At 35.9% G+C, this 23322-nt stretch overlaps 1 protein-coding gene across 1 annotated transcript; it reads left to right on the top strand.

Moving 5' to 3' along the window:
* The first annotated feature begins 592 nt into the window (after window positions 1-592).
* Window positions 593-12200, top strand: LOC141431984 (pyrokinin-1 receptor-like). Its single transcript, XM_074093318.1, has 4 exons — window positions 593-1419; window positions 6905-7002; window positions 10456-10563; window positions 11401-12200. The coding sequence occupies exons 1-4, from the start codon at window positions 663-665 to the stop codon at window positions 11509-11511; spliced, it is 1074 nt and encodes a 357-aa protein (XP_073949419.1). The 5' UTR covers window positions 593-662; the 3' UTR covers window positions 11512-12200.
* Window positions 12201-23322: the final 11122 nt, after the last annotated feature.

Raw genomic sequence — 23322 nt, 5'->3', positions numbered from 1 at the left:
CCTTAAAAAAGCCTGGCTGCCGGTAACACACTGTATTATGAATTGATCCAACATAATAAGAAATTTAGGCTTTTGTTATGTTCCGTAAAACCCGTACATTAACAATAATATTAACACTAACAGAATAACAAAGTAACCTTAAGAATAAACAGGTAGGGTAAAAGTGCAGATTTGCCTTTTAATTTATAACGCCAGTAGAGGCAACCAGGGGTATATTATTACGTTTTGAACAAAGAAATAATTAAATCTCTGTTGATTAATTAACTTACCTTCAGCTTTGATGAAAAACCCTTCGCTCAAACAATAATCGCTGAATACAAACGCCTTGTAACATCTACACATTACGTAATAAAATAAACAGTAATGGAAATAATTTTTAATTTTTAAGTACTTTCTCTTCGTCATCAGGTTATCCAGTTTATACTATTTCGAAGTTTTTTGAAGTATTAAAACAATACAAATATATTTGATAAAAATTACTGATCGTAAATGATCAACTAAGAGCACCCTGTCTGTAAAGCTTGTTTGAAGATATTCGCAAAGTTCCATGTAGATCAATCAGTCTTTACCTCGCGGTGGTCAGTGGAAGATGTGCTATAAAAATAATATTTCTTTCTAAAAATCATAAGTGTGATCATAAAAATATTTTTAAAGTTTAAAAAATGACAGAAATAGGTGACGTCGACTACGAAAACACCTCAATTTCAATTTATGGACCGATTGTAACTGAGGATGGTGTAGTGTATGACGACGGATCAAATGATTCAATCACAGTGAAAATTCCAGTTTGTATAATTTTGGCGGTCTGCCTGATTGTCAGTGTAGTGGGTAATATATGTACCTGTGCCGTAATAGTGCGAGATCGAACTATGAGAACACCTACCAACTGCTACCTCTTTAACCTTGCCATTACAGATCTTACGACTGCAATGTTCATTCCAGTAGAAATTTACCTCATCTGGGTCCCAGATTCATATCCTTTCGGCGAAATAGGCTGTATAATTCACATCCTTATCTGGGATTGTTTATCAAACTGCAGTCTGCTGACGATAGCAGCTTTTACTGTGGAGAGATACCTGGCAGTTTCCCGACCTTTTCTCCGCCACAGACTCTCGTTAAAATCCCGGGTTTACAAGATAATTGCTCTCAATTGGATCATCTCATGCTGTTTCGGAATACCAGACTATTTCCTCATAGGCATCATACAAAAGGAAGAACAGACTTACTGTCACCTCAAAACGCCGGACAAACTAAAAATTTTAATAGGAATGGAAATGTTTGTGTTCTTCATTATGCCGACGACTATAATATTTGTGCTGTACGTTTTGATCGCAATCAAAATTAAATCGATTGACATGTTGCATAAAAATAGCCCAGTTAGTGGCAAGCAGTACAGGGATAAGACTATCAAGATGTTAGGTAAGTGCTCCTGTTATGTCCAAATGTTCCTTTAAGCCTTTAAATTGGGTACCATCGTCCTATCTTTAATTAAAATCTAAAAATCGAACGATTCTAGGTACAGTCAAAGGCAAAGATATCGACACGGCCAAAGTTGCAAAAATAGTATACACGTTCTTTATGAAGTTAACATTAAGGCCGTGTATACATATTTTTGCAACTTTGGCCGTGTCGATATCTTTGCCCTTGACTGTACGAGTATTAATTCCATCACTCCATCAGGACTGCACGGCTAAGAGCGTTTTCACATTATCCGATCCGATATCGGTATCGTACGATAAGATATCGGGGCAAGTAAAATGTATGAAATATGTACCTGTCTTTCACATTGTCCGGCCCGATATCGGATATCGGAGCCGACACCGATATGTTCACGGCACCATCTGTCGGACTATAAAGTTTGCATGTGTGCTATACGTGTATCTAAATTGTCTCTGTGTGCGCAGAGCCCGATGCGTGGCGGCCATTTTGAGCCGGCCGTATCGGAACGATTTTGTCGGAAATATGTGAAAGCATCACACGGTGTCGGCTATCGGATGTCGTCTATCGTCGTCCGATACCAATATCGGATCGGATAATGTAAAAACGCTCTTTGAAGAACAAAATGAGCAAAATTTTTTTTTTTAATTACTAAATTACTACCTCAAAACAGTGTCGCAATCCGCACTTAATAAAACACCCGACAAGAGCTTACACCTGTCAGAGTTACACGAACCACTCAAAGGTTATCGCCTAAAGTTGCGAAATAGAAACTAATCCAACTACAACACACTCTATATTATAGTATTCACGTGGCCTGTTTTTAAGATCCATTCCAGATAGCATTGAACTCTGGAATGTCACAGAAATAGGGGTTGTAATTTTTTTTTCATCACACGTGCTCGTAAACTGTCGTAACATGCAGGCTACCTTGGTTGCAACCCTCTCAAATAAAACCCTTGACCTTGTTCTTCTCATGAAACCCAAGGTCGGTAAATGAGTCATTGCGCTGCTCGTACTAATTTTCTTGTTTTGAAACCCAAGGTCGGTAAATGAGTCACTAATACTGCTGCGCACGCTGCTGCAGGAGGACCTACGCATGAACGTCAGGCACATGCTGCGGAGGGGGAGGGCGGTGGAGGGTTGGCGCTGCCAAGAGCGCAGCCAGCGATATCGAACATTTTTGTAAAAATATTGGTTTTTCTTTTATAAATATACAATTTTACTCACAAATAATGATGTCGATGTCGATTGTATGTCGCACGGGCTATACTAGAATTACGAACATCGACTCATAAAAGCCCTCAGTCTTCGACTTCGGGCTTCTAATAGAATCTCGTTCGTAATTCCTTATTTACCGCCCTTAAGACACAATGTACTATTTTTGAAATCGTAATAATACTTATTTAATAAAAGAAGTAATAAGATGAAGTCATAATTTTATTTATTTTGTGAGTAGATTAATAGGTACTCGTAAAGTTACAAAGTAACACAATTTGAATAAGTAATTTGCTACATAATATTAAATCTTTTTATATTTATACATTTAATATCTGTGTTTCGAGGACTGATCGACTCTCATTCCCTGTTTAAAAATATAGTCTACTCGTTCCTCCCCTGGAGGTCAAGCTTTTTCCATTCCAAATTTCATTTGGTGCAGTAGTTTATTCGTCAAAAGTTAACTATAAGTATATGTATTATGATTAAAGAATGTTGTTTACCTCTGCCTCTTTAGGTATTATACAGGAAGATGTTTCTGTTTTTAGCAAAATAGAATAAGATTTTTATTGCTTTCAAATTATGATATGAAAAACAGCAAAATTAGTCCCACTGATATTTATTATAAATGCGAAAGTTTATGTCTGTTTGTTTGTTTGTTACTTACCTCTTCACGCTTAACCGCTTAACCGATTTAGATGAAATTCGGTACACCGATAGTTTGAGTCTCGGGGAAGGACATAAGATATTTTTTAATCCGGAAAATTGCAAAGTTCCCGCGGGATAGCAATAAACGAATTCTACGTGGACGGAGTCGCGGGTAACAACTAGTTAATGAATAAGTCCTAAATGAAACTAATATTGATATTTTCGATACTTTAATTAGACTTAATTTAGGACCGTAGGTAGGTATATGAGGAATAACGAACGAGAGTCTATTAGAAACCCGAAGTCAAAGACTGGCTTTAATAAGTCGATATTCGCAATAACAGCACCGCCCGTGTGACATAAAATGTCTTTCATCGCATTTAAAAATTGATAATCACACAAGATTAAAAAAAATATGTCTACAAAAATTGACAATACTTTTTTGTTTTTTAACAGATAGCAGGCAGATAATAGCAGGCTATTGTTCCATAAAACGTACAAGAAAAAGGCGCATGCAGCCACCGCATAAAGCCAATAGGTTGATAAATAAAATGCTATCCCTATCTTTATGGAAAAACACAACTATGTTTAATAGTAATTAATTAAATATTTAAGCAAATTGTAGTTAAATTACAGTAAACTTTTTGCCTTATTCCCGGTACATAACCAGCACCAGAAAGGGCCAAATACTCGTATCTCCTATTTAAAACAGATTTTAATAATATCGTAATTGGTCACTTTTACTATCAATTTAGGTAAGTATTGAAAAATTAGGTATGATGACGAGCGAAACGACGAGGAGTGTTAAGTAGGTACAATTGGTATTGATTACATTTTTACAATGTGGTCTAATTCCAAAACCATTTCGAGGAATAGGATTATTAAATCATTAGCTTTTGACCGCAACTTCGTCTACGTAGATTTCGATATTTACACAATACTCCATAGTAGCTAATGAGATTTTCTCGGATCAGTCTTGAAAAGCTCACTTTTTCGAAACGTACACTTTTCTAAAAGTGCACTTCCCAATAGGTACACTTTCTCTAAAAGTGCATTTTCTCAGTGCACTTTTTCAAAAAGTCTATTATTTCTCAGATAGAACACATTCTCAGAAGATATATTTTCTGAGAAGGTGAACTATCCCAAATTATGAACAATCTTTACTGCCTATTATTAAGTGTTGAAAGGATGAATATTAATGCGATATAATATGTACGGAGAACAAGGGATTTTTTTAACTACCACTAACGCAGAGAGACATACGGGTTCTTCTATTTAGGACTCTTTACGAGTTGGAATTTGGATAGTAGTAGCACAGAATAAGTAATATTACAAGTAGTAGTATAGGTGTACCAGAATCTCATGGCAAATGGGGAAATAAAAAATGGTAGAGGGCAATACTAGGGAAATTGGAATAAACGGTATTGATACTGTGTAATTTTTAACCGACTTCAAAAAATGAGGAAGTTTAAGATTCGACGAATTTGTTTTTTTTATGCTTTTAGGATTATTAACAAAAAATATACGACACTAGAGGTCTATTATATTTAACTCCCAGTATAGGATAATAAAAAAAGCCGTGGTGGCCTAGTGGTTTGACCTATCGCCTCTCAAGCAGAGGGTCGTGGGTTCAAACCCCGGCTCGCACCTCTGAGTTTTTCGAAATTCATGTGCGGAATTACATTTGAAATTTACCACGAGCTTTGCGGTGAAGGAAAACATCGTGAGGAAACCTGCACAAATCTGCGAAGCAATTCAATGGTGTGTGTGAAGTTTCCAATCCGCACTGGGCCCGCGTGGCAACTATGGCCCAAGCCCTCTTGTTCTGAGAGGAGGCCTGTGCTGTGGACGTATATAGGCTGGGATGATGATGATAGGATAATAAAAAATCTGAGGACTATTTCATACATACCATGACTCAAACTAAGCTCTATTCGTGTACAACGGAGTACCGTTACACACGACGACACACGACGACGACGATATACACGTCAGCAGTATATAATTAGAAATATATATAAAGAAATATGAACTTAAAAACTTAGAAACATCCAAGATTTGGTATGTATGAAGCATAAGTGGTTGTATATTGCTGGGGTAAGGTATTAGATTATTGCTCACAAATAAAATAATAAACACACCATTCTTTCTCACAAATTTATATAATTAAGTATGAGTGTAAAAAATAACTTGAAATCTCATCCAGAACTAGAAAAATATTCCAAAGATTCCACTTGCATTTATTTTTCTTCATCTGCCGAGGACGATGAAGAGAGAGAAGTATTTATAATAAACCGCTCTTTAAACATTTCAATTATTTCGTCTTGCTCTATGAAATCTTTTTCAATTTTCTCTACATGTTGACAACATTTTCGCTCAGTTATAGTTCAGCGTATGGTAGTGTTGGGAACCCCTGTATTAAGTAGCATTTATCTAAGACAAAATATAGCTAAACCTAAAAGTATCAAAACAGTTCGTTTCAACTTATCAGTCAACTCCACGACACGCTTTAAAATCGAAGATTGCGTTTGATTTACACCTCCTACTTCGCGTATTGTATACAATAATTTATTGTATACACATTGTATACAATATTCCTCGCTTGAAATCCGAGCGGTTTTCTCGACATTTTTACCAGATAGAAATCGTTAAAGAGGAATTACAAAATATAAGCAACGGTAAACAAATGATTTGACATAGCTGCCAGTTGACAGTTGCCATATGAAAATTACTATTTTTTTACTTTTAAAAATGCCATCAGATTCTGGTACACGTATACGCAGTAATACTTAGTTCTGTCTGGTGCAGTCAGCATCAAAAGTAGCTGTGAACTGTCATACTTTGTCGTTTTACAGCCACTTACTAAACGCCATGCAAGATTGACAATGTGTAATAGTGTACTTAGTGTACTTTTTTGAGAACTGAAAACTGATGTTGTGAGTCATTCAAATTCAAATTCAAATCATTTATTCAGTAAATAGGCCGCAAGGGGCACTTTTACACGTATTTTTTTAAACTACCTGCGCTTTCGGAAAGACCATCATTGCCAAAAAGAATGCGCCGCAAGAAACTTGGCAGAAAGTCATTTTTTCACAATAATATAGTTACAAATAAAATAATTGAAAACCATAGTATACAATTAAAGAAAAAAAATACAACAAAATAAATAATGATAATACAGGGATGTATGGGGTCCCTTAGTTACAAAACTAAACACTAACTATATCTAAACTATATCTACGTTCAGTGGAAGTGTATAATGCTTCCACCGTCATAACTTTTAAAATAATAATAACAATAATTTAGTTCTGATATATACATTTCAGGTCAAGTAACCATTAAGCTTTTGGATTTCGATCATTCATAAGAGTAGGTACTATGTCTATCTTTCAGCCATTTATATTAAATTTAAAACTGAATTTACGTAAGCTGTTTTTATTTTAAAACATATGTGGCTCTTTGAAAGCAGTAATATTTTGTAAATTGCAATTTTTTACACTTCCGTTTTAAAAAGTTGCCGACTCCTGATGGTGATCGATTAGATTCAATTTTGACAAGCTAGGAACACAAAATCTTTCTTAACAAAATCGTCCTTTTTCAGCGGCAGTTGCGGCAACATTTTTCTTTTGCTGGTTCCCGTATTTTTTGCTCAGGCTGATGATCGTGGCTCCTAAACATAAATGGATATATTATCAAAGCGTAAGTACATAAACAAGGGTCAGAATCATTTTAACCATCGTATCTTGTGCGCTTGGAAAATCGACTAATATGTCTAAGTATGAATGAGCTAAAACCGGAGGCTAAAACCATTCACCACCGTGGTTGGTGTAGTGTGTGTGACCACAGAGCAGCAATTGGTGATTTTAGTTCATAGAAATTACTCGTGGATATTTTTTATGATGATGTACAGTCAATGGCAAAGATATCGACACGGCCAAAGTTGCAAAAATATGTACACACGGTCTTAATGTTAAGTGCATAAAGTCGTGTATACATATTTTTTTAACTGTGGTCGTGTCGATATCTTTGCCCTTGACTGTACCTACATTATAATGTAGACTCTGGCCAGTGAAAGCTCTCCACGAGAAACTGCGGCAAATTTAAATAAAATGAGGCTGACAACTGACTAAACGATGTTGATACTTAGATTTTATTTAAATTTTCCAGATACCTATTAAATTATACTCGGCAGGACTATTCAGCTTCAACAGCATCAAAATTTATGTGGTACCTAATGTGTGAAAGTTGATGATTTACGTACAGTCCAGACGCTTTTTGGACCATTTTGACTAGATTGGTATTTAATGTATCTTCTAAAATTTTAATTCTAACATAATCTTATAATATTTTGCATTTTGAGGATAGTAGGAGCGTAGGAGGTTGAATTACGCCAAAAATATTTTAATTATTTCTTATAGCAGAAGTATCAAAATTATCTAAGCCGGGCTAGAATGACTGTGTCAATTTTGACCGTATCAAAAATGATACCAGATTAAAGTCTCGTTAAATAATGCGTGGGCACTCTTCGCTGGCCACTTTATTTTAGTGACGCTAATTTCCGCTGCTGCATTGGGCAGGCCATATAGAATGGAGAACAAATAACCATTAAGGCCGAAAAGTTCTCGAATGGCGACCTCGGATCGGCAAGCACAGCGTAGGGCGTCCACCAACGAGATGGACGGATTACGTAGTTAAACCCTTAAAGTACATAACAACCTAATTTTCAAACCTCAGACTACCAAGCGTAGTAGAGTCATCTCTGTGGCGCCTGTCCCCTCTTTTAAATCTGTGTTTGCAAGCAGACAGTACTGTATACAATCACCGCACATGTATAATGTAATCAACACGAAAATACAAATTTACCCTTTAAACCAGTTTTAATGTAAAAAGGCGCTAGTTAGTTATATAATGGATCTCACCTACAGTGAAACTGAAGAAATTCTTATGAACTGAATTCTGATATATTAACTTGACTGATAGCTCCTACTATTGTTTTGTATGTACTTATGCATAAGTAGTTTTGTTCTTAAAATGTAAAGTTAGATATTCACATGTGCAAGCACACAAGGAAACACTCACAAACACACTCACACACACACGCACGCACGCACGCACGCACGCACGCACGCACACACACACACACACACACACACACACACACACACACACACACACAGTTTAGTTTTTTAATTAGGAAACTAGGTATAGTTTCCTTAGTATAAGTTCCTAATTATTGTTACCGAACCGAAGCAACTGGAGGTCTAAAAGACCTATGTCCAACCATGGCCGTCCTACGACTGGTATGATGATGATGATGTCCTCTGATATGGGTTATGTTCGTAACAAGATACGGCGGTTGAAATGCTTGAACCTCACCCAAATATCTATATATATAATATTTACTTCGCATAAATTTACATAAGTAAAAAGCTTAATGATGAACCTACCCTTCGTAATGTTGAGAAATAATAGGTAATCAAAAAGTTTGAGCGCTCGCGTATCCTCGAATTACACGCGCAATACGATATACCTATCCTACATCTACTCATATAAGTAGATAATTTATGTTTACGTACAAATAAACCAATACCGCATCACTGAGTATAGGTTTTCCCATTTATTACTAGCAAATTACGAGTCCCCGAGGATTTTCTAGTTTAACAACACAAACAGCGATGAGAAAACAAACAAACTATCGGTTGTAATGTAAACCATTGGCCTGTGGAAATCGACGTCATTTCACACGATGATTTTGTGTATGTCTTAGTTCAGTATAGTTGAATGTAGAAACATTGATGTAGTAAGTGACAAAGATCATTGATTGATTTTTCCGCATGAATTTCATTTTTGGGCGTTTTCACAAAAACCGAAAAAAAATGAAAAAATTAAATACATTTTGAAAGAAAAGGTACATTCTTTCAAATGTATTTAATTTTTTCATACAAATTTTGAGTCAGTTTTGTGACGCCCCATACCGAGTGTATGAAAAAAAACGTTACAAAACTTTATTGTCATTTTTGATTGGGACATTTTTTAAACCATCGGAATCGATTGTGCTTTCGATTGTGACTGTGCTTCCAAAATAGAAAAAAAAAACAAAGGGAACACTTTTTTGTGAAAAATTTAATATTCCCTTTCATGCCCTTCTACTCTAATTCGTTCGTAAACAACAAACGCCATCCTTATTAGCATTCAATTAAAATGTGGATTATTTAATTTGTGTGCTTTCCACTGAGCTTTTTTATACTTTATTCTGAAAAAGATATAAAATTATAATAAATTGAGTGATTGTATACCAAATGAATATGCCGTTTAATTTAAATTAATTTAGTAAAATATTTTTTGCGGTGCAGCAGTATAGGGAAAACCAGCCGACGACAACGTATAATAAATCTTCTATTAGCACGTACATCCTTAAGGGGCTACCAGAGGTTTTCGTCGATTTTTGACAAGTTTAGAATCGTATCTCCACCTTTTGCACTACAGATAGAATTATAGCGCTAGCAGTCAGTATCGGGATCGAAATCCTTTTAGCCTGACTCACAAAACATATAATACAAATCTTGTATTAGCACGTACATCCTTAAGGTGGCTACCAGAGGTTTTCGTCGGTTTCGTGTTAGAATTCATCTTTGATAGAATTATAAGTCAAACGGCTACCGGTTCTTGAATCTTTTATCTCCATTTTTGTCTAAATCTTTTGATGAATACTTAATTTTGTATGATTTTTTGAAATATTGTATAAAAAAACACTTATTCCGTATCTCTATTGACGTGAACGATCTAACATATACGAAATCTATATATTTGGGTTCGTCTTTGACGTCCCTAAAAACGTGTCGAGGGTTTTCATTTGAAACTAATTAACAAAAAAGTTATGGCCAGAAAACCAGTTTTTTGGCATAAAATTGTTCAACTTTGATGCCAAATATCTCGAAGACAGTGAACTTTGAAGTAAATATGGGATACTATATTGCTTAAAGCCGTTGTTGTTAATATAATAAGCTACAAAAAACATTAGAAAACTAAGGAATTTAGATCGAAGGTCATTGGGGCATGGGATCCCCTTAACACTGTAGATAAACTCTCGCAACGACTCCTCTATGAAAGTCGGTCCGTGAAGATAAACAACATTACACATTTCACTTCCAGGCTTGGCGCATTTTACGCTACCTGTGCTTGGTTAATGCATACATCTACACGGCTGTTAATCCAATTCTGTACAGCCTTATGTCTCGGAAGTTTTCGCGAGCATTTAAGGTAAGTCTATTACAACCCAGAAAGGGATGTTAGAGCAACATTTAGGTACCTACATGAATAAAAATGGTTATAGAAATTAGATACCAACAGGCAAATCAATAAGTTTTTGTTATTAATTACATTTTTAATACTAGCTTTTTTGTTGACTGTGCTTGCATCGCCATCCAAACTACATTTCCGTACCAAATTTCAAGTCGATGCCATTAACCGTTGAGGAGTTCCGTTCCGCGGAGACGATCCTAACCGGACTACCAGAATTTCACTACCAGATTATTGTATTGTCACCAGATTTACATAAGTATGCCAAATTTCAAGTCAATCAAACCATTGGAAGTGGGTCAAATTTAGCTTCCAAGATTTGAACCAAACAAACAAATAAACAGGCCAAGTTAAATAAAAACTTGTAAATAAAAAAGGGACCAGTGTGAGATAAATGTACCTACGGCAACAGTCCTTTAAACAAAAGTGGTTAAAGCAACGACGAAAATTTTGCTTTGTAGGTAAATATTAACTACTTGTTAGTAGGTAAGGAGACTTAAAGAAGGTTCTAATAAAAAACGTGAGCATTCAGCTAACATAAACTACATTGCCAAAAACATACATATAATTTAAACCAAACGAGTAAGTAGCATTTTCTATGGTAGTCAGGTCGAGCACATAAATGTTTAGACTTTTATTGACAGCTACATAATGTTTAAAGAGTACCAACGAGACTTTCTAGTGTGTTTTTGTAAAGTTTGGTCAAAATCAACTAACAAGTATGGCTCTTCTTCCTACCTACCACCATACTCCGTCAATTATAACATTTAAATAACTGAGCTTCGTGTTACTTTTCAGGATCTACTGAAGGGCCGGAAGTCTTGGACGCACTCCTACATCCCTTCAACGCGTATGACAGTACAGTGCAGCGAATTTCCACTGAAAGGAATTAATCTGCAAAACACTTAAAATACAAAAGTACGAGCATAAACGACTTAACCAAGGGAGAAATAGAATTGTTTTTACAAAACGGGGGCGCAAAATTTACGAGTACTTACATTGATATAAAAGATTCGCAGGCATTTCTTTTTCTAAAAAGGCACCAGAATATGTGGAATATAATAAGTAGATAATTATTTTTATCATCACTAAGGTACTGAAAATAATTCTTGTACAAGTCAACGTACGTAAAAAGAGCTCTGGGTGGCTAGTGGAGGGGATACGTTTGTGCATCTGTCAACTAACAAGCCAATGGCGTGACGGCCGCGCGCGCGCTCCTACCTTCCTCATTGGCTCCTACGCCTCCTCCCGCGTCCCCCACTGCTCCGCCGCCAGTTTGGTCCGAATTTCGCTCACTGCGCAGGTATATCGCCAGGAGCTCTTTTTACGTGCGTTAATTTGTATCTAAGGACAGACAAGTCAAGTTTTAAACAAACAAGAAATCAGATACCATTAACAACTCTCTTCTTTCGACGGATTCATTTCTGTGATTGTAATTAAACTTGGGTTAATTGATCCTCGGTCTTGATAAGTACCTACCTATTTATATCCTACTTGTGGATACTTACCTGTTGGTTTTTTTAAAAGTGTTCGTTTAACTCAAATAAATGTACCAAAAACGGGTTGTAAGCTAGTCAAAGCTAAATGAAGATAATTAATTCTAAATAAAATAACTCCTTTAGGTTATTGTACTGTATTTATCGCAAAAAGTGTTCACATAAGCAAAAAAATAAGTGTAAGCTTCAGTTGTAAAACGTAGCAAGGTAGTACAAATACATATAATAGAAAATAAGTAGCTAATTCTTTTGTTGTCGAAATCGATAACTTCACGTCATCCTTACGTTACTATCCTTAGGTACTAATATTATAAATGCGAAAGTGTGTTCCTTTATTTGTTACACTTTCAAGCTTAGAGTGCTCAACCGATCGAGATGAATCTTGGTAACTATAGAGACAGTTTGAGACCCTGAGAAATAACCTAACCAATAAAAAGTTGGAAAACCCCGACTTTGTCACTTGAAGTTCAAATATCTCAAAAAAATTTATAAAATATGTCTAAGAACCATCGCTAGAAATCTGATTTTAAATAAAAAACCGCATTCAAATCGGTCCACCCGTTTAAGAACTACGGTGCCACAGACAGACAGACACACATAGCGGGAAAACTTAGAACACCCCTCTTTTTGCGTCGGGGGTTAAAAAGCAGGAGCCCAGGCTCGGACCCTCTGCTTGAGAAGCCATAGGTCAAAGAACTAGGCTAACACGGCTTTTTAGGGTTCCGCAGCCAAATGACAAAAAACGGAACCCTTATGGATTCGTCATGTCTGTCCGTCCGTAGTCACAGCCACTTTTTTCCAAAACTTTAAGAACCATACTGTTGAAACTTGGTAAGTAGATGTATTCTGTAAACCGCATTAAGTTTTTTACACAAAAATAGAAAAAAAAACAATAAATTTTGGGGGTATACTTAAAACTGAAACTCGAAATTTTTTTTTTCATCAAACCCATACGTATGGGGTATTTATGGATAGGTCTTCAAAAATGATATTGAGGTTTCTAATATATTTTTTTCTAAACTGAATCGAGAGACACTTCCAAAGTGGTAAAATGTGTGTCCCCCCCTGGAATTTCTAAAATAAGAGAATGATAAAACTAAAAAAAATATATGATATGATGTAGGTTTGAACGAGATCTAGTAAGTAGTTTTTTATAATTCGTCATAAATCGTAAAGTAAAGGAAACTTTTATTTTATGTTACTTGCTGCCACAGAAACCTTCATGGGCGAGTCCGACTCGCACTTGGCCGCTTTTTTTAAGTACATGGGGGTCTCAACTGTTAAGGCTAGACAATCTCTGGTTTAGCGAGTTTTGGATGATGGTGCTCACTTACCATCAGGCGACCCGCTTGCTCGTTTTTATCCTGTCGTAATACCTATAGTATAAAAACTAAAAAAACGCCTAAACCATCAGACGCAGGATACCATTCTTAGTCAAAATACATCCCAAAGCTATAGAATAGCTTCGTTTCGAACAGGTTCGTTTTTTCGTTTCGTTTCGATGTTCTGGAATGCATGGAGATAATTAGGTACAACGGTATGGGGTATATTATTAATAAACAGGTAAATTTAGTATCTTCTCCCTTACTCGTACTACGACTAGGTCCTAATTTCAGCAATAACAGTTAACACCCCTTAACATATTCGGCCCCAGCGACATAACGTCTGTGACTCTCCGTTCCCTTTCTAGTTTGAGTTGCCGGGGCCGAACGTGTTAACAGTTAATAAATAAAAATTCAAAGAAATTCAAGGTAGGTTTATATGACGATTAAAATTTATTAATATTTTGTGGGTAGTTTGTTTTGTTTGGGAAAAATATAGGTGGGTAAAATAAGGAAGTTACAGTGACAAATTAAAACGTTTGTTGTGGTTTGTTAGTCTAACATCTGGTAGCATGGTGTACGGTTGTGTTGCTCTGAAGATGAGCTCTGGTTGAGTTCGAAACGCGTCAGTGTAGTGTGGTGGTGGTGATAGATCGGTTTGTGTGATTTGTTTGTTTGTTTGTTTGTTTATACTCTTTATTGTACAAATAGGAAAAACAAAAAGGTTACATTAATAAAAGTAAAGTGTTAAGTACAAAGGCGGACTTATTCTTATTGTCACAGAGTACATATTTATTGTCTTATTTGTGTGTGTTTTACAGTGTGGAGGTGGAGGAACTGCATGAACACGCATATTTTGCATAAACCTTGCTATCATAAGGTCGCGGGTGAGGGTGAGCAATGAAATTCTTTTAGTTAATTGATATGGACCTCCGCAAAGTAGCGCCTGATTCAATAAATTAGTTAAATCTGGAGTCCTTCGTTACGCTCTGGATTCAATATCGCGCCCGTGACATAATACAGTGATTTCTCCTCTTGATGTACAATCTACTATAAAACCATAAATTATGAAACGAACTTCCGCAATATAATTCATCGACGAAGTGACACATCTACTAATAAATAATCCGTTACTTGAAATTACTTGTGTCGACTCGCCGAAATGAACTGTCGATGAAATGAAAATTTATAGAACATTGTCTTTGAAGTGATATTCGATTAATCGTTTGTCGGCGATTAAAGGTTTGATTACAAACCTACGTAGAAAGGTACCTTAAGTAAAAGTAAAGCTATTATAGTTGTATTAAAACAACCCGCGTGGACATAGCGTTTAATATAAACAAATGAGTAATTATACATAATATCTTCCATTGGAAGTGGAGTGTAGGTATAAATAAACGAGATGTCTTATCGGAACGACAGATTATTCCAGACGTCCATTAATAACCGAACTGGAGGATTGGTCACGACTTCCACTAAACTTTGCTATTGACTGGCCGTAGCTATTTTGGTGACCAGACTCCAAATGCGAAATATTTCTCCCAAAGGCGTATCTTTCTCGATTGTACAGTAGAAAATACAGACATCCTCCAATCAGATTTAAGTTAAATTTATAATTAACGTGTGGAAGCTTTGAAAGAACTTTCCAAAAATACGTCCGTAGGTAGATTTATGGTAGGTAGTTGAATCTTGGGAAAGATTAATTTAAGTTAAGATCGGTTCCATTGAGCAATTTGAACTTCAGAATTGTTGAAAATTATGTTTAAGTTTGGCAGTGTTGGTCCTGAATTTTAATACCGTACCACAAAGCGACTGTTTCGTAAAAATAATATTAAAAATAAGTAAAAGCTATAATATATATTTGATAGGCAATTTGAAAAATCAAATTAACTTTCAGAATCTTTTACAGTTCAAATTACACTAGTTTCACAACTCGCACTGTTCAAAAGATAATCAGCGATTAAATTTAATCAATATGCATGGTTAACCAGTGTAACTATTAGCTTCCTAATTTCCGTCATCATATAATGCTTTTTAAATTCCGCCAACAAGCAGATTGAAGACGTGAGTTTGTTTAATACAGCCTTCGGTTTGATTTATTTGACTTTTACGTGTCATGTTAATGTTATTGCATTTACTTTGGAGTACAAAACCGACTACAAAGGCTAAGATGAGCTTAAAATTAATGACGAATTAGCGGCCATATCCGTTTCACTGAGATTGTGAGCGTTACCTAATTGTTTGCAATTGCAATTGTTTGTGAGACGTAATCGAAAAATGATTGCAGTCGCATAGGTACTATTTGGCGATAAAATGCTACTGAAATGATACTTTCGCACTAACAATTACTAAGGTTGAAAAAGTTTTTTTTCCATTAGAACAAAAAAATAATGATTTAGCGATTTGTTTATATGTGTGTACCAAGAAATATGTCGAAGTTGATGGAAATGAAAAAGGTGTATAGAACTTTCCCTCTATCCGGCTATATAGAACTCGAAACAAAAGCCGAGCCACAGCGTGCGCAGTGAAATACATTCAAGCACCAAGCACTTTTTTCATCCCAGTGTATTTATTTCCAGTCAAGCTTGAAACAGAGTTTTTAAGATTAATCAATTCTGGGAATCGAAATTCGCTTCTTTTATCTCTATTTTCGGAATAGTATTTACAGGGCTAGAACGAATAGGCTAAGCATTGAGTTAGACCTTTGGTCTCATCTGCACCTTTCACTAGGAGTAGGTACTCGTAGCGTAGTTCCCAATCGGCATTGGGCTCGCGAAAGAACTACGGCACAAGACCTCTCATTCTGAGAGGAGGCCTGTGTTCTGCAGTGATCAGTTTATTGTACTTGAAAAATCTTATTACTGCACATCTCAGTATACGAAAAGTACCTTAGCCCCGTAAAATGCCTTGTTTTATACTAATTCATCACTCAACTTAAAATTAAGCATCAATGTTTTCTCATAAACGTATATACAGAGGAATTATACTGTTAGTTAAAATATAGCTTAGTATCGCACAACCACTCCCTTAGATTTATGGTAAGCCGTTAATGGCCAATTGTTAAAAAAAATTCGTGGTTTTGTCCATTTTTCCCTGGGTAACCAGTTAACCTGGATTAAACTTCCGAGTCCCTTAAAGCCAAATCGAGTTAGGTTACGACGGTTAAAAGGCTATTTGATTCAAGCACCATTTTTAAAACTTTACAGGAGAGTGTTTTAAAGACTTAAAAATTGATAATTTTTGATACGTATAAAACAAATAAAATTTGTTTTTTACGAAGTTAGATGTAACTTGAGCCATTTTGCACAATTATCTGATCAGTGCAGAAAGATCTAAGTGCACGATTACGATTTATAATGTTCAAAGCAAAATGGTTTAAGTTTAAGTACCTACACTTCTTTAATAGATCAAGGATACATTTTTTAAATCGCTCGCTATGTAGAAACTCTTCATGAATAAATGATTTAAAGCGCCCACCTAGTTGTAAGCCGTTCATGGATAAATGATTTAACCGCTCACCTAGTTGTAAACTGTTCAAGTAAAAATTACTCAAATTAAAATATAATTAATAATAAATTGTTGTAATCTCAAATACCTACCCGTGTTGATTTGTGTTCATTTGCATGTAATTTAAGCGCCATTTTTTATTGCTAGGTTCACCTACTGTGTTTATACTAAATATCGTCTTTCAAGAATAAACCGATTTAAGTACGATATTTAGTATAAACACACACACACACACACACACACACACACATCACGCCTGTATTCCCAGATGGGGTAGGCAGAGCACACGAAACGTTACCGCATCGGAGCCACTTATAGCAATCTTAGGTTTATTTTAGGATTAGTATAAATAATAAACTAATATGAAGGAGTCAAGCGACAAACAGACTAAAAAGTGGTCAAGGAAAATTAGCACAAGTCAAATTGTTTCCTAAACTAGTTCAGGTAAGATTAATTCAAGTGAGAAAAATATTGTTCAAGGCAAAATGATTTAAGTTACATGCATTAAAAATTCTGGTTAAAGCAAAATTAATGAACAACCTATGTTTAATTTTATATGATCAAGTAAAAACAATTCAAATGTCGAGAAATGGCTTAAGTTACAAATATAAAAAAAACGTTTTTTTGTGACTGAAATAAACAACCAAATTCGCTACACCTGAATCCCCGTTAACTGGAATGCTACCCAAATTTTTGATGGAGCCAAGTGCCAAAAAAAGTGCTCGGATTTACCTAAAACCCGGCTCAAACGACGCGGAAAAATTCGCTGATTCCAATGATGTATACACATATTATGTAACTCAATATCGCCCAAAATGGCGCTTGAATCAATTAGCCTTTAAACCGTCGGTATATATTTTTCTCAGCAATTTGGTTCTTTATTCAGTAGGTATAGCATGGGAAATTAAATGGGAGACACTGATTTCTGTAACACAGGTTTCAACTTAGCTCAGAAATCAGGGACTTTATTTTGATTTTTCGGCTTATTGTCAAAAAATATTACCATTATTATTATAAATTGGAAAGTATTCCGAAGTTCATGGAACTTTCACAGGTTATTTGGGGGTATTACTATACAATAGGTACAATACAAATATTCTTTATTTATCACCAAAAGCAGTGCAAAATTCAGGTAGATAATAGTGGTATTATGTGTTAAGTGTTTTTTAAGTCTAGTTTAATGTAGTTTTAACTTTGTAACTTGTCCGTTAGCGGCTGTAAATAACGAACAGTTTTTTCCTATTATTTAGAGATGTATGGTTTTTTTTATCTTTGTTTTAATTTAATGTGTCTCAATAAAGATAGATAGTTGGAGTACCTACTTAACTGACTCGAGTACGGTTGTTTATGCGTAAAACAGGTCAGGCGCCTATAAATATCTGCGACGAAAAAGTAACGTACAGAGTATAAACAAAAAGCTATATCTATAATTATAATTATTATTATTAAAAATATCTACTGGAATGAAGCCCATGGCCAAGAATATCTTTAAAACTTTTATTGCTTCGGAAGTGCCGGATTTTATACTGCGTTGAAAATAGGTACTTTGAAAGTCGCATTGTGCGTAACGTTCAATCGAATGACGTAAATTATTTATCGTAAAGTTGCTATTTGTAATGAATGATGTTATCTGACTCGCAATAGATGATTTATTACACGCATTCGTGAATGCTGTATACAAATAGTTGAGGCAATATACAATGCCAGAAGCGCTGTTGTGACGAACATCAATACTCGATGCATGAGAAAATTCTTATGACGTCACTGCTCGTGGACTACGGAAAATGAGAGATGAGAACGACTACATACAATCAATATAAATATTAGTGCCACCTGATTATCTGACGGATAGCGGAGGGCCAAACTATAAAACTAACAGTATTCTGTACCTTATTTGGTAGGTACCTATTATGCACGCACAAGTCGGTCCACGCTTTTGTTGTACGTACCTACTATGTAAGTGGACGGACACGTGCAAGGTGCAAGGCATATTCAATGTTTGTTCTCAACATTTCAAATTGTATATAATTTTAAATTCTTAGTGTAACTAGATAAAAATGGTGCATCTGTTTCACGACGTTTTAGTACCATCAGCTAAATAAGTGGTCTATCAATTTTTAAACAAGTTCCTATCAAATAAATATGGTGCTAAAGTCGAACTTTCAAGTTGACAGACACGGCTATTGGCATTATTGTTTTATGACATGCAAACGATTATCAACTTTAGGGTGGTAGACCACATATTTGGCTGATGGTACCTATATACCTATTTATGTGAAAATTTGATGATGCCTCATCCCACCAATATTATTAATGCGAAAGTTTGTAAGTCTGTTTGTTTATTTGTTTGTTATTTCATCACGTCTAAGCTACTGAACCGATTTAGATGAAATTCGGTATCATCATCATCATCAGCCTACAGTCTACAGCAGTCCAATGCTGAACATAGGCCTCAAATGAAATCTCTCTCTCGGCTCTGGAAATTCGGTATAGAATAGATAGTTTTTATCCCGGAAAATTGCATATTTCCCACAGGATAGCGAGAACCGAATTCCACGCGGACAGAGTCGCAGGTAACGGCTAGAAAAGTCATAAAGTTAGCATACCTAGTGACTTAAATGCAGTTTGGCCGGTTTTCTTTATCCTAAAATATATTCTAAGGATTTACACATTTTATAATTCTCTCCGGTTATTTATTTCCTCCTTTACATGAATATATATCTTACATCAGTTTAGAAAAGTTTGTGGATGTTCGACGTGCCACGCACATGAAAGGAAGTAAGTATACGAAAAGTATACTTTTTCAATTACACGAACTTTTTATAAAAGATATGAGAGATTTATTAAAATACCTAAAATAAGTTTTGCAATATTGGCATGATGCCAGGAAAGAACAGCCGTTCAGGGGGCGGAAACGCTTAAAATGAACCAAGCATTTAACAGGACGTCGGTATGCTCGTAGCTGCTTCTGCAGCAGTCACTAACTTAAATAATGATTATAATTGCCTTTAATAATAGTAATAATATTATTTTCTTACAACGGTACTTTAGGTAGGTAATTAGGTGTACCTAAACCAACGTTCTGCATTTTCTTGTTCGAGGATTTTGTACGTATTTTTCCATAAAATACATGAAACCGCGCTGTTTCAACGATTATTTAAAATATCATCTTATATATAATATAGTAGGTTAGGTTAGCGTAGAATTCGTTTATCGCTATCCCGCGGGAACTATGCAATTTCCAGGATAAAATCTATCTCATGTTCTTCTCCGCGATTCAAACTATCTGCGTACCGAATTTCATCTAAATCGGTTCAGCGGTTTAGACCTGATGAGGTAACAAACAAAGAAATAAACAAACTAACAAAGACTTAGAAACTCTCGCATTTATAATATTAATGGGGATCTGCCACAATTTGGCATGAAAAATCTTAATCTATTTGCAAATCAATACTACTTAATAATAATCATCAAAAAAACAATAAATAAATAAATATCATGGGACACTTGACACCAATTGACCTACTTAGTCCCAAACTAAGCAAAGCTTGTACTATGGATACTAGGCAACGGATAAACATACTTATATAGGTAGATACGTATTTAAATACATATTAAACATCCAAGACCCGAGTACAAACATTCGTGTTATTCACACAAATATCTGCCCCGACCGGGAATCGAACCCATCCGGTCGTCCAAATCAATGCTTCTATCTTATTTATATATAAAAACTAGGTGTTTCCCGCGACTCCGTCAGCGTAGACGTATGAAAAATAGTTTAGATTCTATTCTCAGACCTACCGAATACACACAAAAATTTTCATAAAAATCGGTCAAGCCGTTTCGAAGGAGATTGGTCACAAACATTTTTGACCCGAAAATTGTATGTATTAGAAAAAGACAAAGCTGCTCCAAAGTGATAAATTGAAAGCCTTTAGTTTTTCGATAAATACTGGACCGATTGTTATGAAACTTTGCAGTCTAGTTTTAACCTCCTGACGACCAAGTCAAATTTATGATTTATGAAAATTAAACTTTGTCATTGGCATAAAGTTCAATGTTCAAACGTTTAATGTCCTTTCTAAAGGACACTGGTCGTCAAGATATCCTACTAAACCCAGTAGTAGGCATTCGTATTTGTCCCGAGGATAGGGACACCATGTGTGTCGAAATCAGTTGTCAACCAAATGCGAGGTGAGTAGATAGGATTTTGCCTCTTTATTTTGATGAAATAATGGAAATATCCTAATGTTTAACCATACCTAGGCGTGTAGTGTGTAAATAAAGTGAGCGCCTGTCCGCTCAATTGAACACGTTGTCTAGGTCTGCCGCTTACTAATGCGGTAATGTATGGCTTCTGAAATGAAGCGTGATTTCATGCCTGATTTACTATAACGACGTGTGTTTTCATTCCGTCAGTGAATAACAGGTCTTAGGTTACAATAACTCGTTTTTAGGGTTCCGGAGCCAAAATGGCAAAAACGGAACCCTTTTAGTTTCGCCATGTCTGTCTGTCCGTCCGTCCGCGGCTTTGCTCAGGGAATATCAATGCTAGAAAGCTGTAATTTTGTACGGATATATATGTAAGCTATGCCGACAAAATGGTACAATAAAAAATTTAAAAAAAAAATTATGGTACCTCCCATAGACGTAAAGTGGGGATGTTTTTTTTTTCTTATCCAACCCTATAGTGTGGGGTATCGTTGGATAGGTATTTTAAAACCATTTGGGGTTTGCTAGGACGATTTTTCGATTCAGTGATTTGTTTACGAAATATTCAACTTTAAAGTGCAAATTTTCAATAAAATCGAGCCCCCCCCCCTCTCAAATCTAAACCAGTGGGTGGAAAAAATTTAAAAAATTCAGGATGGTAGGTATTAAGTATATCAAACTTTCAAGGAAAATTATAACGGCTAAGTTTCTTGAGAATTATTAGTAGTTTAAGAGTAAATAGCAGCCCTAAGGTATAAAATATACCTAAACTTGGAAGATTCCGTATAAAATACGAAATCCTTAGAAAAATATGACTTAATTTTTTCGTAATGCGTACTGAACCCTATTTCGGGCGTGTCCGACACTCTTGGCCGGTTTTTTAGTTACGCTTCGCAGGCGGAATTGCAACAAGTTACTAAGAAAAAATGCTTCAAGTATTCAGATTCTCGCAACAATATAGATTCTTACAATAACACGTGTTATAGTGTCAACTTAAACCCTGAATAAATGTCAAATTTGCGTTGTGTCAATGTATTTTAACTGTAAATGGTAAGTACTAAGAGCGTTTCAACCGCTATCAGTTACCTTTCGGACATATTGAAGAAATGAGAGACCGAAATCAAGAAATTTTAATGAATTGTAATTGTACCTACCGCATGCACACCATACCTACCGTTTTAAAAAATCCTTCCATTCTACCTGACTCATTTTTTTAGTATAAGCGATAGGAATTTTTGCAGGTGGTAGGACCTTGTGCAAGGTCCGCCCGGATTGCTACCACCATCTTGCTCGCTAATCCTGCCGTGAAGCAGCAGTGCTTGCACTGTTGTGTTTCGGCGTGGAGAGTAAGAGAGCCGGTGAAATTACTGGCACTTGAGGTATCCCATCTTAGGCCTCTAGGTTGGCACCGCATCTGCAATTCCCCTGGTTTGCAGATGTTTATGGGCGGTGGTGATCTCTTACCATCAGGAGACCCACTTGCTCGTTTGCCATCCAGTCGTATATAAAAAAAATGAAACTGATAGCGGTTGAAATGCTTGTAGAATTAACCAAATGAGGGTTTCAGTGAAAAGCTAGTTGGTGCTAGTGCGGTATCGTGACGTCCGACTAACATCTTTGTGATTGGTTAAATAGCCAAATATGAGCTAATCACGAGCATGGAATATATAATAGTACTAACGTACAGAATGGCCACGCTCCGCCCCGCACCGATTCGAGTTACCCCACCCCTCAAGCGCAGATTGCAGGAAAACTGCAGGAAAGAAGTCGGGTGCGCAACGCAATGTTGCTAAATGGTAACGGTACCCTACCTAGTACTTCCTTTTATAAATAAATAATGATTTCTGAAATTATCGCGATTAATACATGAAGTATACCTAGTGCCATCCACGAAGACGCGACATGCGTATGTAGATTCAAGAACGCGTATTTTGTACGTCGTGGCCGCCGTATGTCACGAGCAAGACTGTAACGTCAAAGCCATATAGGGATATTTTACCTGTCAAGAAACCCTCATTGCTACAAAATAGGCCACCACAGAGCAACTAAACCAGTTTATAAGACTCGTGTAGATAAAAATTAAATGAAATGAAGATACGACGACGTCACTAAAATGTTCTCGCACAGGGAATAATTTTATGCATTATTAACTATAAGGTTAAAGTCAACATAAAACAGAG

Source organism: Choristoneura fumiferana, chromosome 10 (assembly GCF_025370935.1).
Source record: "Choristoneura fumiferana chromosome 10, NRCan_CFum_1, whole genome shotgun sequence".
Taxonomy (NCBI): Eukaryota; Metazoa; Arthropoda; class Insecta; order Lepidoptera; family Tortricidae; genus Choristoneura; species Choristoneura fumiferana.
This window is presented reverse-complemented; position numbering and strand designations above follow the sequence as displayed.